General features: G+C 41.3%; 2 protein-coding genes across 4 annotated transcripts in view; one reads left to right on the forward strand and one right to left on the reverse strand.

Annotated features, from left to right (window-relative positions):
* Positions 1-13,467, reverse strand: part of frmd3 (FERM domain containing 3) — a 52,826-nt gene extending 39,359 nt beyond the window's left edge. For both annotated transcript variants that reach the window (XM_068702906.1, XM_068702905.1), the window contains exon 1: positions 13,106-13,467. In XM_068702906.1, coding sequence (XP_068559007.1) covers positions 13,106-13,210 — 105 coding nt within the window. In that variant the 5' untranslated portion in view covers positions 13,211-13,467. The remainder of the gene's footprint in view (positions 1-13,105) is intronic.
* Positions 13,468-14,039: 572 nt separating this feature from the next.
* Positions 14,040-17,826, forward strand: LOC137867077 (probable gluconokinase). 2 transcript variants are annotated; one of them, XM_068703503.1, is made up of 6 exons: positions 14,040-14,270; positions 14,406-14,466; positions 14,862-14,892; positions 14,985-15,071; positions 16,830-16,873; positions 17,405-17,826. In XM_068703503.1, exons 2-6 carry the CDS (start codon positions 14,429-14,431, stop codon positions 17,766-17,768), a joined length of 564 nt encoding a protein of 187 aa, XP_068559604.1. In that variant the 5' UTR covers positions 14,040-14,270; positions 14,406-14,428; the 3' UTR covers positions 17,769-17,826. The 2 variants fall into 2 exon arrangements, with proteins under 2 accessions (XP_068559604.1, XP_068559603.1); XM_068703502.1 differs by having other exon boundaries at positions 14,041-14,146.
* The last annotated feature ends 1,107 nt before the right edge of the window (positions 17,827-18,933 follow it).

Consider the following 18,933-nt stretch of genomic DNA (forward strand, 5'->3'; position numbering starts at 1 on the left):
AACCAACTGTTTCTCTTTTGCGTTGAATAAAAAGATCTTAAAGTGACTCTGTCTTTTGAGGCACAGCGGCCATTCAGTGATTTTGTACAAATAGTATAAGTAACCGTCACACAGCATCTAAACCCTTAAAGCTGTGCATATGTTGTGTTTGGTAAACACTGCAAGCTCTCACCAGGGCAATCTTTTCGTGGTGAATCATGCTCCATTTGTCAGTAAAAAATTGTGTTATGTGCAGTAATTGCAGTAAACGGTGTTGACAGATTGGCCTCAAACAACGCAGGATATTCCCTGTAAATGTCACAGCCACTCAAAAATAGTAAAAACGGAAACGGCTCAGCGAGTACAAACAGCATATATATATATACGTGGACTGTCCACAACACCAGCACCAACACAGCAGCTTTATGTTACACACCAATCCAAGCAGGACAAACATCATTTCAGTAAATGCACAAGGAAACAAACAATGAAGAAGAATTAAAAATGAAACGAGTACACTGTATGCAATACACAGAAGGAGTTCATATATAGGCTAACCACACAATCACGCTACACAGCCAACATTATCATATCAATATTTAACCAAACACCATCTCCAGTTGTTCTGCAATCTACTGTAGGCTGCCAGACACAAACTGAACAGCATAGTTACTATATAGTTACCCATTACCTAGCAATATATTACACTTTTAGTAATAAGAAGTATTTTTTCTTTTTTTCTTTAATATTTCAGTAATTACATTTCAGTTACTAATCCCAGTAATGCTGCGTTACTTTGACAGTTAGGGCCACATTGTTCTGGCTGAGACCACTGGATGTGTAAATGAAGGCTTGATATCAGATTGTCTCTTATAGTTTGGGGCTGGATGTGGTTAGCCTTTACCAGAAGAGTGATAAACACAACTCCCTGAAAGTTGTCTCATTTTAATGTCTAGTAAGTTGGTTAGCTAACGTTATTGCACCTACATTGAGTCACCCGGTTTTGTTCAGACAGCTGAGAGTGCACTTCTTCAGAGCACTGAGGCGACCAGCAAGCTAGCTGGTGATGGTCAGTACATCCCTCCAGAATGTAGACTATCTGCTTCTAAAGCATGATGCCATGTTTTCTATTTCTAAACATGAAAATAATATGCGACATGCATGTGTGGAGGATTTAAAGTTAAAGGCACAAAACTGACAAGTAACATAACTAATTACTTCCGCTGGTCATGTCATTAACGAAGTGATGTAATTGCTTTTTCTGTGTGTAATGAGTGATTGATTAGTTGCCCAACACTGTATTCAAAAACATCAACAGCCCACCTAGGTGGACGTCCCATGGTGACATTTGTTACATCACGACGGCAACAATCAGCTGCCATTGATCTCAGAGACACCGTGTCCCTATTGGCTGGTTCAGGTTTACTGATATATCACTGTGACACAAGTAAGCCGAAATCAAGTGTGTCCCCCTGTGGGTGCAGCTGTGATCGTGTGTGTCTCCATGCTGGCCTGCCTGCCTGCGGTGTGTGTGTGTGTGTGTGTGTGTGTGTGTGTGTGTGGGTAGGAGGGGGTTTGTCTGTCTACATCTTTTTAGGATTTTCGGTTGATCCATGACAACAGTGTTACTAAGCTGTTAAATCTGAAGTGCAAACAGATAGAGAGACACACACACACACACACACACACACTGAGGGAGGAGAAAAACAGCAGAAGCAGAATGAAAACATTCACGCTGCGAGCCGTTTCCGGCCGGATTATCAAACGACACCTTTCCTCTGTCTGGTTCTCAGGGCAGACCCTCGTGGGGAGAAGAGTGGCAGACTGACGCCAAGAGAGGAGACCAGACAGAGAGTGATCCAGGGCCAAACACACCGCCAGGATGGAGGAGAAAGACAGAGCTACAAAAGGAGTGAATGGAAGAGAGATTGTAAGATTGACTAAGGCGAGCGAGGCAGAGAGAAAGAGAGGTAGAAAGAGTCTATGTCATGTCCAACAAGGGCTGAATACATATTTTATATATCCAAGGGCTGGGCATTAAAAATTAACCCGGTCATCCTGTCTCTACATGATCTCACCTAATGACGGCAAAGTGCTCCTCTCTCTGCCTCGCTTGAACACACAGACACATACACACACTTTAAATAGAGCCTCGGAGTAGAGCGTATTCAGTTTAGCAGAAGCAAAGTGCACTTTGACGTGTATATTCGAGTGTGTCTATCTATCCGCTACCATTTTTTCCCACAGAAAGCAACCAGACGCAGACCACGCAAAGAAAAGCTGAAAGGAAAAAAATAAATAGGAAACCATCAGCATATTGAGTATAAAAACACACGCGGAATCAATTATTTATTCCTGCATCTCTGTAAATTCGCAAAAAACATCTGGTAAAGTTTTGTAAGTAAGTTTTGACCTGAACTAAGAATACCTTTTCTCTGAAAGACAAATCTCTTTCCCGCTTAAAAAATGGAAAGTCGTTTGACAACAAGTTTTTAAGGTATTTTCCAGCAATCACTTTCTGTCCACTGGCAGGGGAAACACAACATGGACAAGTTGATATAGTGAACTTGTTAGCAAACAGTTGCTTATTTACACATACAGAAGTTATGGAAAAAACATTTTCATTCATTTGGAGTTGTGAATGTAAGTCCAATGTTCTCTTTTAGCTCCGATTTGGGCTCTATACCAACTACTGAGGGAAATGTCTGTCTCTGTAGCTGCTAAATGCTCCATCACGCTCACTTGCTTCTCCGCTTGCGGTTTGGTGCTGAGCAGGTCGTGTACAATTGGTTTATAGAGCATTTTAGCTGACAACTGCTGCGGCTGAAAACACCAGAAACAAGCTTGTTTTGAATGACACAAGCAATAAAAAACTGATTATTGTGTATGAAAATATAAAATCATGGAAAATAATAATGCGAAATAAAGAATACAGTACTGACAATAAAAATATTGGTTGAGGTCATGCAAATCAATGCATGGACATACAGCTACATACATACGCCATGTTTGATTAGGAAGAGTAAAGACTTGCAACTTTGGAAATGGGTTCAAATATTGTCTTTTTGTTCAATTGGATAAATGAGTCTTTGAAGTTTAGAGTAAGACATGTTTTTCAACAACTGTCTTGATCAAACCAAAATAGTTGTCCACTGATATGTAAAATGTAAGAAGTTACCAATTAAAACAAACAAATAGTGTATTCTCTGTTTAAATGAGTGTTATTTTTATTCTAAATAAGATGTTGTATATGTCATAATAACAATAACCATTTCTTTCCGTCTAAAATCAGGTTTGGTGCGATTGTAACTCTCATTGTATCTACGAGTCAAGCACTAGGACCCTGGGTGCCCTGGCCCAGTTAAACACAGCTTGTTGCTTAATTAATATGCATGCCAGCTCAATTATGACTGGTCCTTATCGACTCATTTCATGACACGGCATACTTAATTGGCTGAGCTGAAACGCTGTAAGGGGAAAGAGCGTTAAATTCCTGCAATCCTTGGATGAAGAAACCAACACACACTGATCTGCACACACAGGGAAGGAGTGAAGGTGAGGAGACATATAGAGAGTAGTGGGACTTTAAAAACAATGATGTGTCCCTCTTTACCTTCACACATTTTTAAAAGCTCAGTGGCTGCCTTTGGACAAATGCTTCACTAATTTCTGTCTTTTTTTCCTCTGATGTCACTGTAGCTACTCTTCAGAGAAATAGAGATGTAAGACGCTAGCGGACCAATTTGCAGATTTATTTTGCCAATTAGGATGAATGTGTAAGCAGGCTTTTGTGAATGTGTGACAACAACATTGTCCTCCTATTATTAACAGTGCCAATATTTCTAAAGCCAGTTTCTATTTAACACCCAAAAACTCAACCCCCAAGCGAGCCAATGAATGGATCAATCCAGCGGCTTGACCAGGATGCAACAGAGACAAATCAATGTGGTGGACGCAGGGATGAAGGGAAAACCTCTTCTCTTTCTATTTCTCTTCATTGTTGAAAACAATCCACAAATCATAAATATATATTGTGTATTGGCTTGTTCGAGCTTTTCATTGAAGCTACATGTTACATGTTTACTCAAGATTAGAGCAATTGGAAATATTCTAGATTTTTCTGAAATTAAACCTGATGTATTTGGTATCTTTGGAAACTTTGGGACACTACTAGATATTCAAATATTTTTTTGCAAGTTTCAACAATGTTTGGCTGCACAGCATGAGTTTCTAATGACTCGTCAGCGAGTCAGTTGGTTTTAAAAGACTATTTTTAACAATTTCTATGATTAGACTGCTAGTATAAACAAGTGGGGAAAGCGGGGATGGTAATATCTTGAAACACATTTTAAAAGTAAGCTACGCTGGCAGGACTCACATACAAATCATCCCCTGAAGCTACACTGACTACTATATTGGAATAGAGAGGATCAAACACTTCCAGTCAGGGAGCTGAATCATGGAAGCAATCCAATTTATATTAAGGAGAGAGATCTTTGGAAAGAGATGCTTGACCTCACCACCACCATCCCTCTCTGTAACAGCCTCCCTCTAACACACCATTTATCAGTAAATGTTTGATAAGTAAATCCAGGCTGTCTTTGTTGTAGACCTGACAGGGAAAATTGAGCAAAGCAGTGTAAAGAGACAAGAAATGATGTCATATCTCAGAGTGAAACCCACACAGCTCCAGTGTAGTATTGATCTCATGAGCTGCAGAATGTGTTGGGTTTAACCTCTTCAACCACTGACCCACAACAGTAATGGACTCTTGCCTGGAGCTACAGGCATGGTGTGAGGAAAAAATCCTTTAGCATCAGTGCATCTTAGCCAGAAAAAGACAGTAGTAAATATTCCTATACTTAATGAACGTTTTACTATTAGGTCAAAGACTTCATTTTTTAGCCACGCATGGCTCTATAGATGGCAATGTTGGTCTGTTCACCACTTTGATCCAGACTGAAATATCTCAACAATAGCCACAAAAGACATTCATGGTCCCCAGAGGATGGATCCTACGGACTTTAGGGATTGCCTAACTTTTCCTGTAGTACAGCTATTCCTTGATTTTACTTGATCAACAATCAGAAGTGGGCCTCAAGTTACAAAAGGTTGAGAACCCCTTCTAGTACAACCATTGGGTTTATATTCATCTCAACAACTATTGGATGGATTGGCATGACATTTGGTACAGACGTTCAGGTTTCCCTCAGGATGACTTGCAATAACGTTTGGTAATCTTCTGAGTTTTTCTCTAGCGCCATCATCAGGCCAAATATTTAATACTTTGGTTTAGGACCAAATACAAAATGCTAATCTCATCATTCTATTAAGTTGTTCTTTGTGTTAAGAAATAATAAGCTAATGTTAGCATGCCCACACGCTAAACTACTACAATGATCATGGTGAACAATATACCCGCTAAACATGAGCATCATAGTATTGTCAGTGTGAGCCTATTAGCATGCTGATGTTAACACAGCCGCTAGCATGGCTGTAGACTTTTGGTCTTGTTTTAAAAAATGTATTAACCCCCTCACCCCTCTTATCTGATGATTTTGCCACTTAGGTTTAGTTTTCTTGTTGTTCTTGTTTTAAGTCAATTGTGTTGTTCTTGTGTCTGTCACTATCCTGCCTCGTTGATATGGTGTGCAAACTATTGAAAATTATGAAGCACTTTGTAACTTATGTTGTTTCAAATAGTGATAATCAACAAAATGTTACTTCCTTTACTTAGAAAAGATAAGTACACATTTCCTAAAGCAAATGTTGATGTCTATCATCAGCATTTATGTTTGTTTACATGGGATAAAGTTTAAACAGATTGTAGGAGCCACTAGTTATGTATTTATGTCTGTTTATATTGGTATTCTACCTCAAATTGACCACGGGTGGCAATGTGGATTAGTGCGGCAGGTAAATTCTACATGGGGCACAGGTGCAGCAGACAGGCTAATGATGCATGGGTGACGGGGAGATCACACGGTTTTTACTGATCGCACGCTTGTATTCACTGGGCAGCCACACCACAAATCCAAGTCAGTCATCATATCACCGCACAGGCTTGCTTACAATATAAAGGTAATCAATCTGTAAACCGAATGCTCAATAAAACGGGAACCTCACCCACCAGTCAATCAGCCTGGAATCTCCTTATTGAAGCGCATAAGAAACATGGTCTTCTTCCGCACCCAGCAGAGTGGCTAATTGCTGGAATTAGATATAGTCACTACACAGATGATGTCAGTATAAATTTAAGGAACACTAATCTACTGTGATATAATGTTCTGAATGATACGTTACCATTTAACTCATTAACTTATGACCCTAATCCCATCCCTGTGAGCAGCACACATAACGGGGACTGTGACCTTGTCCCAGTGTGGAGGGAGGAAAACCTCTTACTGTATCATCACCTACAATACTGCGGAGACGCTCACATACACACAGACGTGTGCACACAAGGCACGCACAAATTAACACACATGATGTAAAGCCCGTCACATGGGCCGACAGTCATGGCTGGCCACACATCCTAATAAGCTTATAGCGGTAGAGCCATAAATTATCCGTATATGGACTAGAACCCGATTCCATTATAAGGGATCTCCATCACTCTCGCTCTGTACGGCTGGACACTAACTCACAGGATGGCAGCAGAGAGAAAGTGCGATGATGATGATGGCATGACTGTAACTGCAACACTGCTGCTGCTGTGAGTGTGTGCACATTGTGGATGCATTGAAGCAGCAGCCTTATCTTTGCACCGCAGGATGTTCTGAAATTTTGTGGCAAACAAACAATCCATGACAAAATAACCTATGAGTTCATGTGTTTGTTTGCTTATTTGCATGTAATTTGGTAAAATGAGTGGGTTTATCGCTGTATGTGCTTGCCACTGCCTGACTCTCATTTTTCTGATGTTTTAACAGTAATAAGTAATGGTGTGTAAATCCGACAGGAAAAGAGGTTAATACACCACATCTGCACGTTCACACTGATGATGATGATTATGATGAAAATGATGAAGATGACGGTGATGATATAGTCACACAAACCTGCATTTTTCTCTTTGTCCACTTACGTTCTAAATGTTTAATTAAAGATAGAAATGCAGATGTGGTTGAACTGATGTTTGAACTACAGCAATGATGAGAAAGGGTTACATGGAAGTCTGCTGTTTGTTGAACATACATGAAAATACAAGCATGGCTGTGTAGATTTTAACGGTTTGGTTTTAATTGATTATTTTTAATATATTGGCCCAGTGCAATATTGATGCTGAGTGGATTATCCTGGTGAAATAAAGTAAATGGAATTGAATTACATCAAACCTGTTACCTCCAGTACGCTGGCTCAGCTGTTTTGAACAGAATATTGACATCAGAAACCACAGACAATGTATTGATTGAAAAAGGAGAATAAAAACCAAAAGGGACTTCTATCAAGCATGCTTATGACTTACTCACGTCTTTTTTTTAATATATTTTCTTTGAAATATATTTTTTCTTCACCAAACTTGCCACATTTTAAAACAGCAGCATGAGAGAGTGAGGGGAGTAAACACAACTCTTGACTTACTTATAAATTGTAACAAATAACAATGTATTCTGTGCTTTATATAAATTCAGACGTGCATAACTTTAATGAGCTCATCCGCTCATTATTAAAGTAAGTAGGCCTAGATGTCAAATGTGTGCATGATGCCTGAAAATATCTTATTCTAAATATGTGTGCAATCGTTATCACCCAGCATGGGGACAATGAGTAAGTGATGCCGAAGTTCCCTTGAGCAAGACAATGAATATCAATCAGCACCATGTGTGACCTCTGACCTCTTACTTTCTCTTCTCTGTGGTTCATTCTTTGAATATTTCCACCTCTTTGTAGATTCTTTTCTATCAACATTTGGCCCACTTTTACACTTTCCCCCTTTTCTGGTTTCCCCTTTCCTCTTTTCTGCAGCTTGTGTTCGATTTTCAAAATCTGCCCTGTCTGCCAGTCTCATTTCAAATCTGTTTCATGTTTTAATCTGATTACAGTAATCTGTTTTTCCCTCTGCTGCTCCACCTCGTTTCCTCTCCTACTCCTTCCTACACCCTGTTGATTTGCTGCCATCATCCTCTCAGCTCATGTAATGTGACCAACCATGTCATCGTATATTTTGTCTCATCAACCATCTCTCTCTCTGGTTCCCCTTCATCCATTTCTTTTGAAGTTTCCCTCCTCCCCGTCTATCCCGCCGTCTCATCTCTCTCTGCCTCCTCTCAGTGGCGAGCGCAAGTCAGAAAAAGGATTATTTCTCTTTAGTCATCTTCGGAGGAGCATCAAAGAGGCCCCGGCAAGCGGAGTAAGAATAGAAAAACTGATGCTATTTATAACTTGTTTCAAAGAATGCCTACCAGCCAAAACAAAAGCACTGCTTCAGAATCACTAACAGACACACACAGCAACAAAAAAGCAAGTAAATAAAAGGTCGACACCACCTCAGCTACACACACACACACACACACACACACACACACACACACACCTTCTTGACCAAGTAAAAGGCAGATGCAGTGAAAAACATCCATATGCTTCTTTAAATAGACTGCAATGTATCGATGAGGTGACTTCCACTGGAATAGAAACAGAGCAATCAGCAGGATATATTTCAAGCTTTCAAAAGTTCAAGTTAACGCAAGCTATATCAGTACCAAGCAGCCATTTCTTGCTCAGTATGGAAATTTAATGTCCGTAATTGCAGAACTTTGGCTCAGTGGCTACTTTTAAATCACTCAAGTGAGCCATGATTAAACCCACTCTCAGAACACACTAACACACATATAGGCGCACACACACACTCGTGGTGTGGCGCATCGCTGACAGCTGACTGATGTTGGCCTCATGAAGAACAGTGATCTCCCTTAATTATACATGATCTGTCACAGAGAAGGAGGAGGGTGGAATGAGATAGACAGAGAGGAGGGAGGGAGGGGGGGGGGGGGGGGGGGGGGTATAGATGAGAGACGTAAAAATAGAAAGTGAGAATAAGGTGGTAAATACGAAGCTGAAAGTGGAGCAGAGAATAAGTAGTGTGTGTGGGGGGGGGGGGGGGGCAGAGCAGGATAGGGAGGACAAGAGAGGGACAAATGAGAAGGACAGATGGGAGGATGAAGAGAACAGGAGTGGATGATGAAGGGTGGAAGAGCTGAAAGTAGAGGAGGTTACTGTGTATTGATCTCGACTTGTCTCTCCTGCAGCAGGTCTGACTTAACATTACCTCTGAACATGAGAGCAGCAGGCTGGACACGTTCAACCCCGCAGGCTGTAGACACACATACAACACACACACACAACGCACACACACACACACACACACATCCTTTCTACCTGCCTTATAGTCTGCTGTCAAGCTATTCTTAGAGTCACAGTAAACAACTTAAAAATAATTATGCTCCGCCTGCTGTAGGCTGTCGCCGTGTGTCGAGACCCAGAACCTGAAATATTTTCAAAAACAAAGTTATGCATCTCAAGGTCTGTTTATTGATAGCAGACACACATCCAGCTCTCCCTGATACACAAATATGTGTATAATATGTATTCAGCATAATCATACTTTACTTTTAAAATCATTTTTAAACCTCTCCTATTGCTTCTTTAAGTCTTTTGGAAAAATATTGGTTTGAAAAATGAGGTTGATATGAAAGAATACAAAACTTGTTTGAAAACGGATACTTAACATTTTAGGGTTAGATTGATGTAAAAGACTATATTTTCTACAAGATATTCTGTAAAGATGATTCTATGTTCTTCATTTATAATTTATTTTTTCCCTCATTTTTGTTTCAACTAAGAGTAATGATATTTGTAGATAAAGGATGTTGGTAATGCTGTTGTATAGTTGGTATCTTTTTCTCAGTGATGAATTGTATACAAGGAAACAGCCACAGATCACCCTGATTACGTCACGGTAACGTTTGGAGGGTAAAGCATCGTGTGCTGGAGAAGATTTGTTTGGCATGCTCTAATTTTGCATTGATGCTAACTCTGGTCTGCACCTCACTGTGTGTGCCATGTGAAAGTAAATACATCTTGAACTCTTACCATATCCAGTAACATTGAAGACAAATACGACATCACTTCACTAGTGTTGACGTTTTACAAATCTAAGATCTTGATTTCAAAATTTGACCCAAAAAATTGTCATCTCCTGGAAGAAACTCCAAGAAAACTTCTGCATTGAGCTGCTTATTTTATCTTCAATTTTACTCCTAATATCCCATTTATATGTCTTCTTTATAGAATCTTGTTTATACCTTTATATCTTGTCTTAATTTATTTGATGTCTTCTGCAAAGCAGTGTGAACTGCCTTCTTCTTGAAAGGTGCTTTATTTCCCTACATTGCAGTAATGAGACATGAGTGACCATTGCGGCCAAAAAAATCTAAAAATCAGAAACTCGGCAAAATTGCATAGTTTCTTGCCTTCAAAACATTCACACTTATTGTTTGTTGCTTTTCAAGATATTTGAAAGTCTTCATTTAATCCATGCAGGGCCACTCCCCGAGGAGACCTCTCTAATGCACCCTCGTTTTATGCAAAGTCAAGAACTGATGCCTCAGAGGAAAGATAAAGGAAACAAGGGCATCAGCGACTCACTTCAAGCAAACTAATAAGTTCCGACTTATTTGTTCACATGCACAATTTAAGAACAATCTTATCACATTATCTTTATGATGGAAATCAATCTAGTGTTGTCTTTGGCGTCTCCTCCTGACCTACATATTCAGCACAATGGAGAGAAGCAGCCCAGACGAAATAAGAAAGACAGACGGGGATAACGCAGAGTGAAAAAAAAAAACAAGCAAAGTAAGAGATGGAAGTCTCCGCAGAGTGGAAAGAGGAGAAGGGACGTTGTTGAGCAGCAGAAGTGTAGCATGAGGAGCACAGGCTGTCATGAAATATGTAGGAAGGAGCAGCTCAGCACCGGAACACAAAGCCATTAAAGAAAGCCCTGGAAAAGGCAGTCAGCTAGAAATATAAATGTCCATTTCCTTATCGCGCACACGCAGACACACAGCTAAAAGCACTACACACTTCCACAATCTCGCATCTCCTGGTGAAAAGCCAGGACTGTGATGATCTCAGACGTGTACACAGACTTTAACACACTTTTGTGCTCTCAGAGACACACAAGCACGCAGGTTTACATGCATGTGAGGGCTGCAACACAAAGAAAGAGACGCAACCTCTCGCTGCCGCTGCCTCTCCCTCCTTCTCTCTCAGTGCACTTTATTGGTTTTTGTAAATCATTGATTGGCTACATGTAGGAGACCAGCGAGCCAGTTAGTTTGACATGCAGAGTGTTTTCGGTGTTTCAGGGTCGGACAACAGGGCAGAGGCATGCTAACAACCTTTTCTGCAGGCGGCTCTCAGTATGAGACGAGCCGCGTTCACTCTCTGCGCTCTCAACTCTGTTTAACTCACTGGGTTGTCAACAAGCTAAGGATTTGGTGCAATGCCGAAGACAGAATATAGTTTAATGGAACAGCATAGTGTTTATATGCTGTTTAGCGTTGCACACATTTTTATGCACTGTTCTTTAGCTCTATAATCATGCATCATATGTTGGCAGGTTTACTGGGTTTTACTTTTATCTCTCTGGCAGCAGCTGCAGTTCAGGCCTGGAGGGGCCCAGGAGCCACACAGGATCTCATTTGTTTGTGGAAACACAAAAAAAAAACCTTATGTTTTCCTTTTTTCAGGGAGCCCAAAAGGTTCAATATTAGAACACAAATGGGAATAGTTAAAGCCTGCTGTCAGGTTTCATTTCTTCTATGTCAGTTTTTTGGGCTGAAGTTTTAAGGGTTTGTGCATCAGCTCCCTGTTGACTTAAGTCAATCCTGTATTACAAATCTAAATCTGGTCAGAAACACTGATTGGCATGTTAATGCTAAGGCAGGCTACATTTTCAGAGAACCACATGTTCAGGGCTGAAGCTCTGGATGGTACCAACTCAACTCTTTTGCTCAAAGTGAGACACCTTGACTAGAACTTGAGCAGATGGCAGATCATGATCTTGTAAAGTCATTGGGCACACTTTCATCCATCTGCTGACTACATAACTTTTCTAATATCCTGATGACATAATGTCATGGGTGACACATTGAGACATTGAAAGAAAGTATAGATTGTACATGGGTTGCAGATGTCCTCTGTTCCACGTATAGTCTCAGTCTCAAAGGCTGATACACATATACATTAAAAGCTCAGATTTCTGAAACAGATGAGTTTTTTTTGTCTGAGAAGTTTAGAGTTAATCCTTGTCTTTCAATAAAAAAAACCCTGTGTTTCCAAATAGTCTACCTTTCAAGAATTTATAAGAATAGCAGTTGCCAATCGGCTGAGTGCTATACAGGAGGCAGGGCCACTTGAAGCCAGCTGGCCGGAAACATCATCACCTCTATAGGCAGACAGCAGACGTTAAAGCACACAAGTAAGCTCAACTGTCTAACACCCCCCCCCCTCTCACACACACACACACACACACACACACACACACACACACACACACACACAGCTTCCCACATTGCTTCACACAACTGATTACAATAAATATCCCAAACAGCAGTCCCCTCTGCTCCCATCATCATCATCATCATCATCATCACTATCATCACCACCACACCCATCAGCTCCATCATTTCCTCTACCATGATGAATCAAACTTCATCCGAACTTCTCTCCATGTGGGTCACATCTTGCTTGGACCCAACACACATGCACTGATCACTGGTGGGTATGCCTTCTCTCTCTCTCTCTCTCTCTCTCTCTCTCTCTCTCTCTCTCTCTCTCTCTCTCTCTCTCTCTCTACTGCATACCTCATATAGAAGGTATGGAGCAAACAGCATGCGCCCTCTCCACTAAATCAACGCAGCATGGGAACTATAGAGGCACAATGCGTTAAAAAGGTGTTTGCTGTACAAATACGACGACGTAATAAGTGATAATAAACAGGGCTGTTGCAGCCTTAAATCGGGAGTAGTTCAATTCACCCATAGAATTGATTTACTGCGTCCACGTGACATTTGCAATAATCACAGAGGACAATATGCATGAGGTGAATAAGGCTTTCGTCTACCTGAATGCTGCAGGAGATCTCGGTGTCGTCCAGTAACCGGATCGTGCAGAGGACCTCCTGGTCCAAGGAGCGGATGCTTGGGCTGCGAAACCGGAGCATTTTCATCCTTCTGTCGGTTCTGTTTCAGCTCCTCATGTCAGCGGATCCACGGGCAGACCAGATACGCACATACGTAGGCTAACATGCATACACGGAGGGCTCAGGCATGCACACGAATTGCATACATGTATGCGCCTCTCATTCGGGTCTTGTCACCCCGTGTGACGCCCTTGGGAATGAATGGGTGGATGGAGAGAGGGATGGATAGATAAGAGAATGGATGGATGTAACAGAGCGGGAGAGGGAGGAGAGCTTGCATCCGACTCCTGCCTGCCCACTGGTGGATCTACGGGAGGGGAGGATGGCCTTTCCCCCTTCTCTCTCTCTCTCTCTCTCTCTCTCTCTCTCTCTCTCTCTCTCTCTCTCTCTCTCTCTCTCTCTCTCTCTATCTCTCCCTATCTCTCCCTCCCTCCCTGTCTCCATGTCCATCTCTTTCCACACATTACAATAATGATCCCACGTGTGTGGTGTCAGATTGGCAGCTGGTGAATGTAAATCACCCGCCCTGTGGATTATTTATTTATTCACTCGCGGATTTTATTAATGTTCTTATAAGGGTAATTAAAACAAGTGGTGCGGCTATTGGTGAAATCATTTTAAAATCTACACATTCCTAGGCTAGGAGCATATAAAAGGTAAACTACTTTTTGATTTAGAGAAAAAATATTGAAGGTGTTTAAAGATCACACACAGCTGCAGTCAAACCTCATTTTAACTGTGAGATTATATTTTATTTTCAGCAATGATGAGGTCAACTGTCACCGTGGACTGTATGGCTGAACGGGACGCTGTCTTTTTAAGTGCAAACGTAGCCGGCGTGCGTGCTGCGTCATCACGTATTTTAGCAAAGCAACCGGGCAGTTCAGGAAGTTGGATATATTACTCACCTGCTACTCCTGTCGTAGACGTTAAGATTACCTTTGCATCGGTAACGTGCAGTATGTAAGTTGTTATTGTTTTAATACTCATGAAATATGCTAAGTGGCAGGACACACCTGTGCATGGGTTTCGTATTAATTAAAGGCTGTTACTACCTAACGTTACGGAAGCCCCACCCGTTATAATGGTAGGTTACATCACAGGTGCGCTTATATTATTGCTACATGTTTCTATGGTGGAGATGTGCGCATGTGTAGATTTGTCGACCATGCCGAGTTGCAAGTTCATGCAAACAGTTATAAAGGTATTTCTCTGCCTTCAGGTGTGTGAAGACCCACGTACAGGATGATCTACATCATTATGGGAGTCTCAGGCTGCGGAAAGTATGTATAGCCTACTGTCTGTTGATCTGTGTAGCCTTACAAGCCCCCATAAGAAGCCCATTGACTAAAGAGCATATTTACGTTTATTGAGTCACATGGGGAAGAAAGATGTGTAAATGATTTGGGGGAAATAGTTTCCTAAAGCCCAGGGTGATGGCCTCAGATTACTTGTTTTATACCACCAAATATCCAAAAAACTAAGATATTCAAGTTATTATAACATTGTACAATATCTATATAGTTGCTGATTCATTTTCACTAACTGATTAATCAGTTCACCCACAAATGATTTAAGCTCTTAACTACAGCAAATCTGTGGCAGTAAAGTGTTGGCTTTAAGCAGTAGATCAGGTGTTATTGCGCTGTGTCAAATCTGTCTGTTATTTCTTCTACAGAAGCGCCTTAGGTGCCTTCCTATCAGAAAAGGTAAATTGATCCATGCATAAACACACCTCCATAATGTCTCTGCACACAGTATGACTTAACACTGCATATGTGTTTGTGTATGCACCCATCAGCTGGGCTGGCCCCTGCATGAAGGGGATCACTTCCACCCACAGGGGAACATTGAGAAGATGGCTCGTGGCGAACCACTCACAGACCAGGTGTGTGTGTGTGTGTGTGTGTGTGTGTGTGTGTGTGTGTGTGTGTGTGTGTGTGTGTGTGTGTGCTCTAATTGAATGTCAGTCATTTACAGTGTGAGCCATTTCTCTTCTGTCACTAGTAAATCATTGTCTCAGACTCACAGCCACAGAGAACTCACTCAACAAGTGGCCGGAGGAAGCTTCACTAGAGCAGACAGTGAAAGCAGCAGGAGGGGGGGGGGGGGGCTGAGCTTTTCACTGCAGCCCACAGTCCTTAAATTCAGTTGAGGGATTTATTTCGTGTTTGTTCAATACTTGTCTTTTTTTCCAGTCCATGCTAACTTTCAATATAAAGGTAGACCTCCAAACAATTGACTGGCTACCTGCCAATGTTAAATCTACAAGCTTACACAGGCAGAGCAACCCCCGCCAACATTTGGCAGCAGTTTGCTGGTAGCAGTGTTTGGTGGCTAATGATATCCTCCCACTCAGGAATCTGCTTTTGAAATCTGCTTTGATTGTCGGGTAGAAGTACCCCGGCACCTGCTCTGTCCAAATGTTTTAAAAATACTCAACAGTTGGCAGTTTGAGAATGATTGTAAATGTGGGATTACTGTCAGGCTGCAGCAAAAATGTGTCTTTTAATGCCAGTATTAGAGTTGGCAGGTTGAGCTTGGCATCACCGACCAGGACATGAGAGAATCTGATTCCTCTCATTCGAGTGCAGCTCTTCATATTAAAAGGTACAGCAGTGTGAAATACTTGTTACTCCAGATCAGTTGTAACCAAGTTAGGATTGATTCTATTTCTGACTGCTGTGTAATCAAAGATGTGTTAGTGCCGCCACGTCTGTGTGCCTGATCTCGGTTTGATTCCCTGATTGGTTCTTTTAAAGACTCTTTGACTTAAGTCCATTACACAGAAAATGTTGGCAGTGAGTTCTGACTTGGAATAATAAGATCCACTCTAAACACTTTGCTGCATTTCTGTGTCGTCAGTATTTCTTTTTTCTAATTTATGTTTTTCATATTTGAATGTTTTTTCAGAGGAGCAATGTCTTCACATAGTTTAAAATATTTTTGGTAATTTTATGAAACAACCTTCAGCTTGATGGCGCAGTCTCGCTCCACCACTGTAAGTTCAGCTCACCCTATCTGTCCCGCGATGTCTCTCTGGTGGACGATGCTGTGCTAAACGCCAGAATCAGTGTTGACGTCCTCAAAACGTCAGTCAGCTCCTTCTCTTGCTTCCTTTGCTAAAGTAAATAATATGATTTATTTTCCTTCCTTTTAAAGCGGCTACAATCGTTGTTTTTGTGCTAACAATGAATCAGATGACAGTGGTAAAGGAGTTGCTCGTAGTGATAAACCTGCAGAGAATAAACAGCTGAGTCTGCAGCTCCCCTCAGCTTTACGGTGCTTTAGCTCTCACTGCTCTCAGCGTTGTTTGCGGCCACAAACCGACTGGACTCTATACTCAACACCACAGCAGAGGGATACAGTTCAACTGAACAGACTTGAGTATTTAGCAGCTCAAGAGTCATATTAAGTTGGTAGAGACTAAAAACGGAGCTAAAAGAAGAGTGAATATTGGAATTACATTCATGGCCGTTAACACGGCTCCAAATGAATGTTAAATACAAAACTTAAAATTCAAAAAAAAAAATCATCACAAAGATTAAAAACAATTCTTACAACTGCTGCTGTAGATAATGACGAAATCAATAAACATGCTGTTGATAACAAAATATAAAACAGTTATGATGTTGTTTTTCTCCAGGACAGATTGCCTTGGCTTCTCAAACTACATGAAGTCATTGAGAGGTAAAAGCAAACAAACCTTTCATACACACGGACTATTTATCATGCACATGCACACTCACGTGAACATTTTGTACCGAAGACGCAACACACTTTTGAAATGTCAGAAATGGAGAAGATGGTGTGTGTTTAGAGAGTGAGGTAAGGATATATGCAGGCGTGAAATTTCAGGGTAAAAAAAGATCAAAACTATCAAAGATGGTTTTTGAAAATTGAGACGAGGGAGCGAGGAAAGGGAGTTTGGGAGAGTAAAAACAGATTAACTGAGCGAGAGTGTAGAGGAGAGCTGAAAAGTATGCCATCTCTCTCTTAAAACGACTGCGGCGACATCAAAGGATCTTTTCCAACTCTTCCACACTCAGTCAGCCTTTATCCGCTCATCCGTGTACCCCTTCTTTTCCCTCTTCACCTCCTCCTTCCCTGTAGCTGTTTGTGAACAGAGTTCTCCTTTTTCATGTCCACACATTACGGTGTTCAGCTCAGCAGTTATTACCAATTCTGCCCTCACTAACTATTTGTGTCTTCTCATCCCAGAGGAAGGTGTTCACGCTCTGACGCTCTTGTGGCGTGCTCCGCTTTGAAACGCCTGTACAGACAGATTCTGCTCTATGGCTCCAAAGCCCTGGAATCCTCCTCCGGTCCAGACCACGACATCCTGCCTCCAACTCCTCCTGATGTCTTTTTTCTCTTCCTACACGGCGACTACGATCTTATTCAGCAGAGGATGGTGGCCCGGAGGGGACACTACATGAAAGCAGACCTGCTGCGTTCACAGTTCGACGTTTTAGAGCCTCCGTCGGATGATGACAATGTGTTGCCTTTGGAGATCAGCAGGAGCGTCACTGACATGGCCGTGGAGGTGCAGACGCACATCGTTCACCTCAAGTCGTCGACATAAACCACAGTCCATATCTAGTTCATGTCTTAGAATAAAGCACCGTTTCAGCCACAGAGAAGCTTGTGCAGTAGTGGGAGTTTTGATTTGATCTACTCATTAGCGCTTCAGGAGAGAATGTTTATGATCCTGTGGTGAAAGTGCCATTCCTCTATAATCTTGCTGCAGAGAATTCGATGTTGCAACGGTTTGAATTAGGACTATGCTTTCATTTTTTGCAAATGAGATATAAACCTCCACTAGTATGCCACACAGAAAAAGGCTAGAAGTTCACACGAGCAGTTAAATATAGCATGGATGGTAACTCTTTTTGAACTTATAAAGAGTAATTTTCATCAATCACTAGACAGCATGTGATTTCTGAATTTACATTTCAGAAAGAACGCTTTTTTTAATATCTGAAAGTTCAGTTTAGTTTAGACTCAATTAGCTTTTGGAGTCCAAGACCCGTGGAAACACACATGCATTGTTTCTACAGCTATCTATAATGATTTAACACTTCCATGACTAATTCTACTTAATTTAATACAATTGTATTGTTCCACATGAGTCAAGATGATCTATCTGTTCTCCCCTTCAGCCTTACAGGTTTCTCTCATCTGATCCTCGATAGATTTTTAAAAATCTAAGCGCCTTTGCTGGAGTTTCTGACACTTAAACATCAGCAAATGGATAAGTTTAGTTGCAAATGACTACAAATCCTGTTTTTGTATCATTTGATCAGTCAAAACAGCTCTCATGCACTGACATCACCTGCCAAATGCATAAACCAATCTTGAAGTGCAATCGTCACACTGAATGCGATAAAGTAGAAGGATTAAAGGTTTAGTTTTAACACTTTACTGCTACACACTTCTGTGAGGGAGGTCTAGCTCCTCTGACAATAGCTTGATACCATACGAAAGGTCAGATCAGGTCAAGGCTTTGTGATTTCCATTTCCTGATCTATGAGCCTCTTCAGAAGACTCACACACCCATACGTGACCATGACCGCGACGCCCCAACACACACACACACACACACACACACACACACACACACACACACACCCTCCACTCAGCACTGTAGAGCTGTTTTTGTGGTGTGACTCATCTGCAAACCTCAACCCGAATATTTTAGGAGCTTCTAATCCAGAAAAAAAACCCTTTGGCTACTCTCATATCTCACA

The sequence above is a fragment of the Cebidichthys violaceus genome, unplaced genomic scaffold, assembly GCF_023349555.1.
Source record: "Cebidichthys violaceus isolate CVI_PGR_0920_01 unplaced genomic scaffold, fCebVio1.0.p SCAF_9, whole genome shotgun sequence".
NCBI classification, from domain to species: Eukaryota; Metazoa; Chordata; class Actinopteri; order Perciformes; family Stichaeidae; genus Cebidichthys; species Cebidichthys violaceus.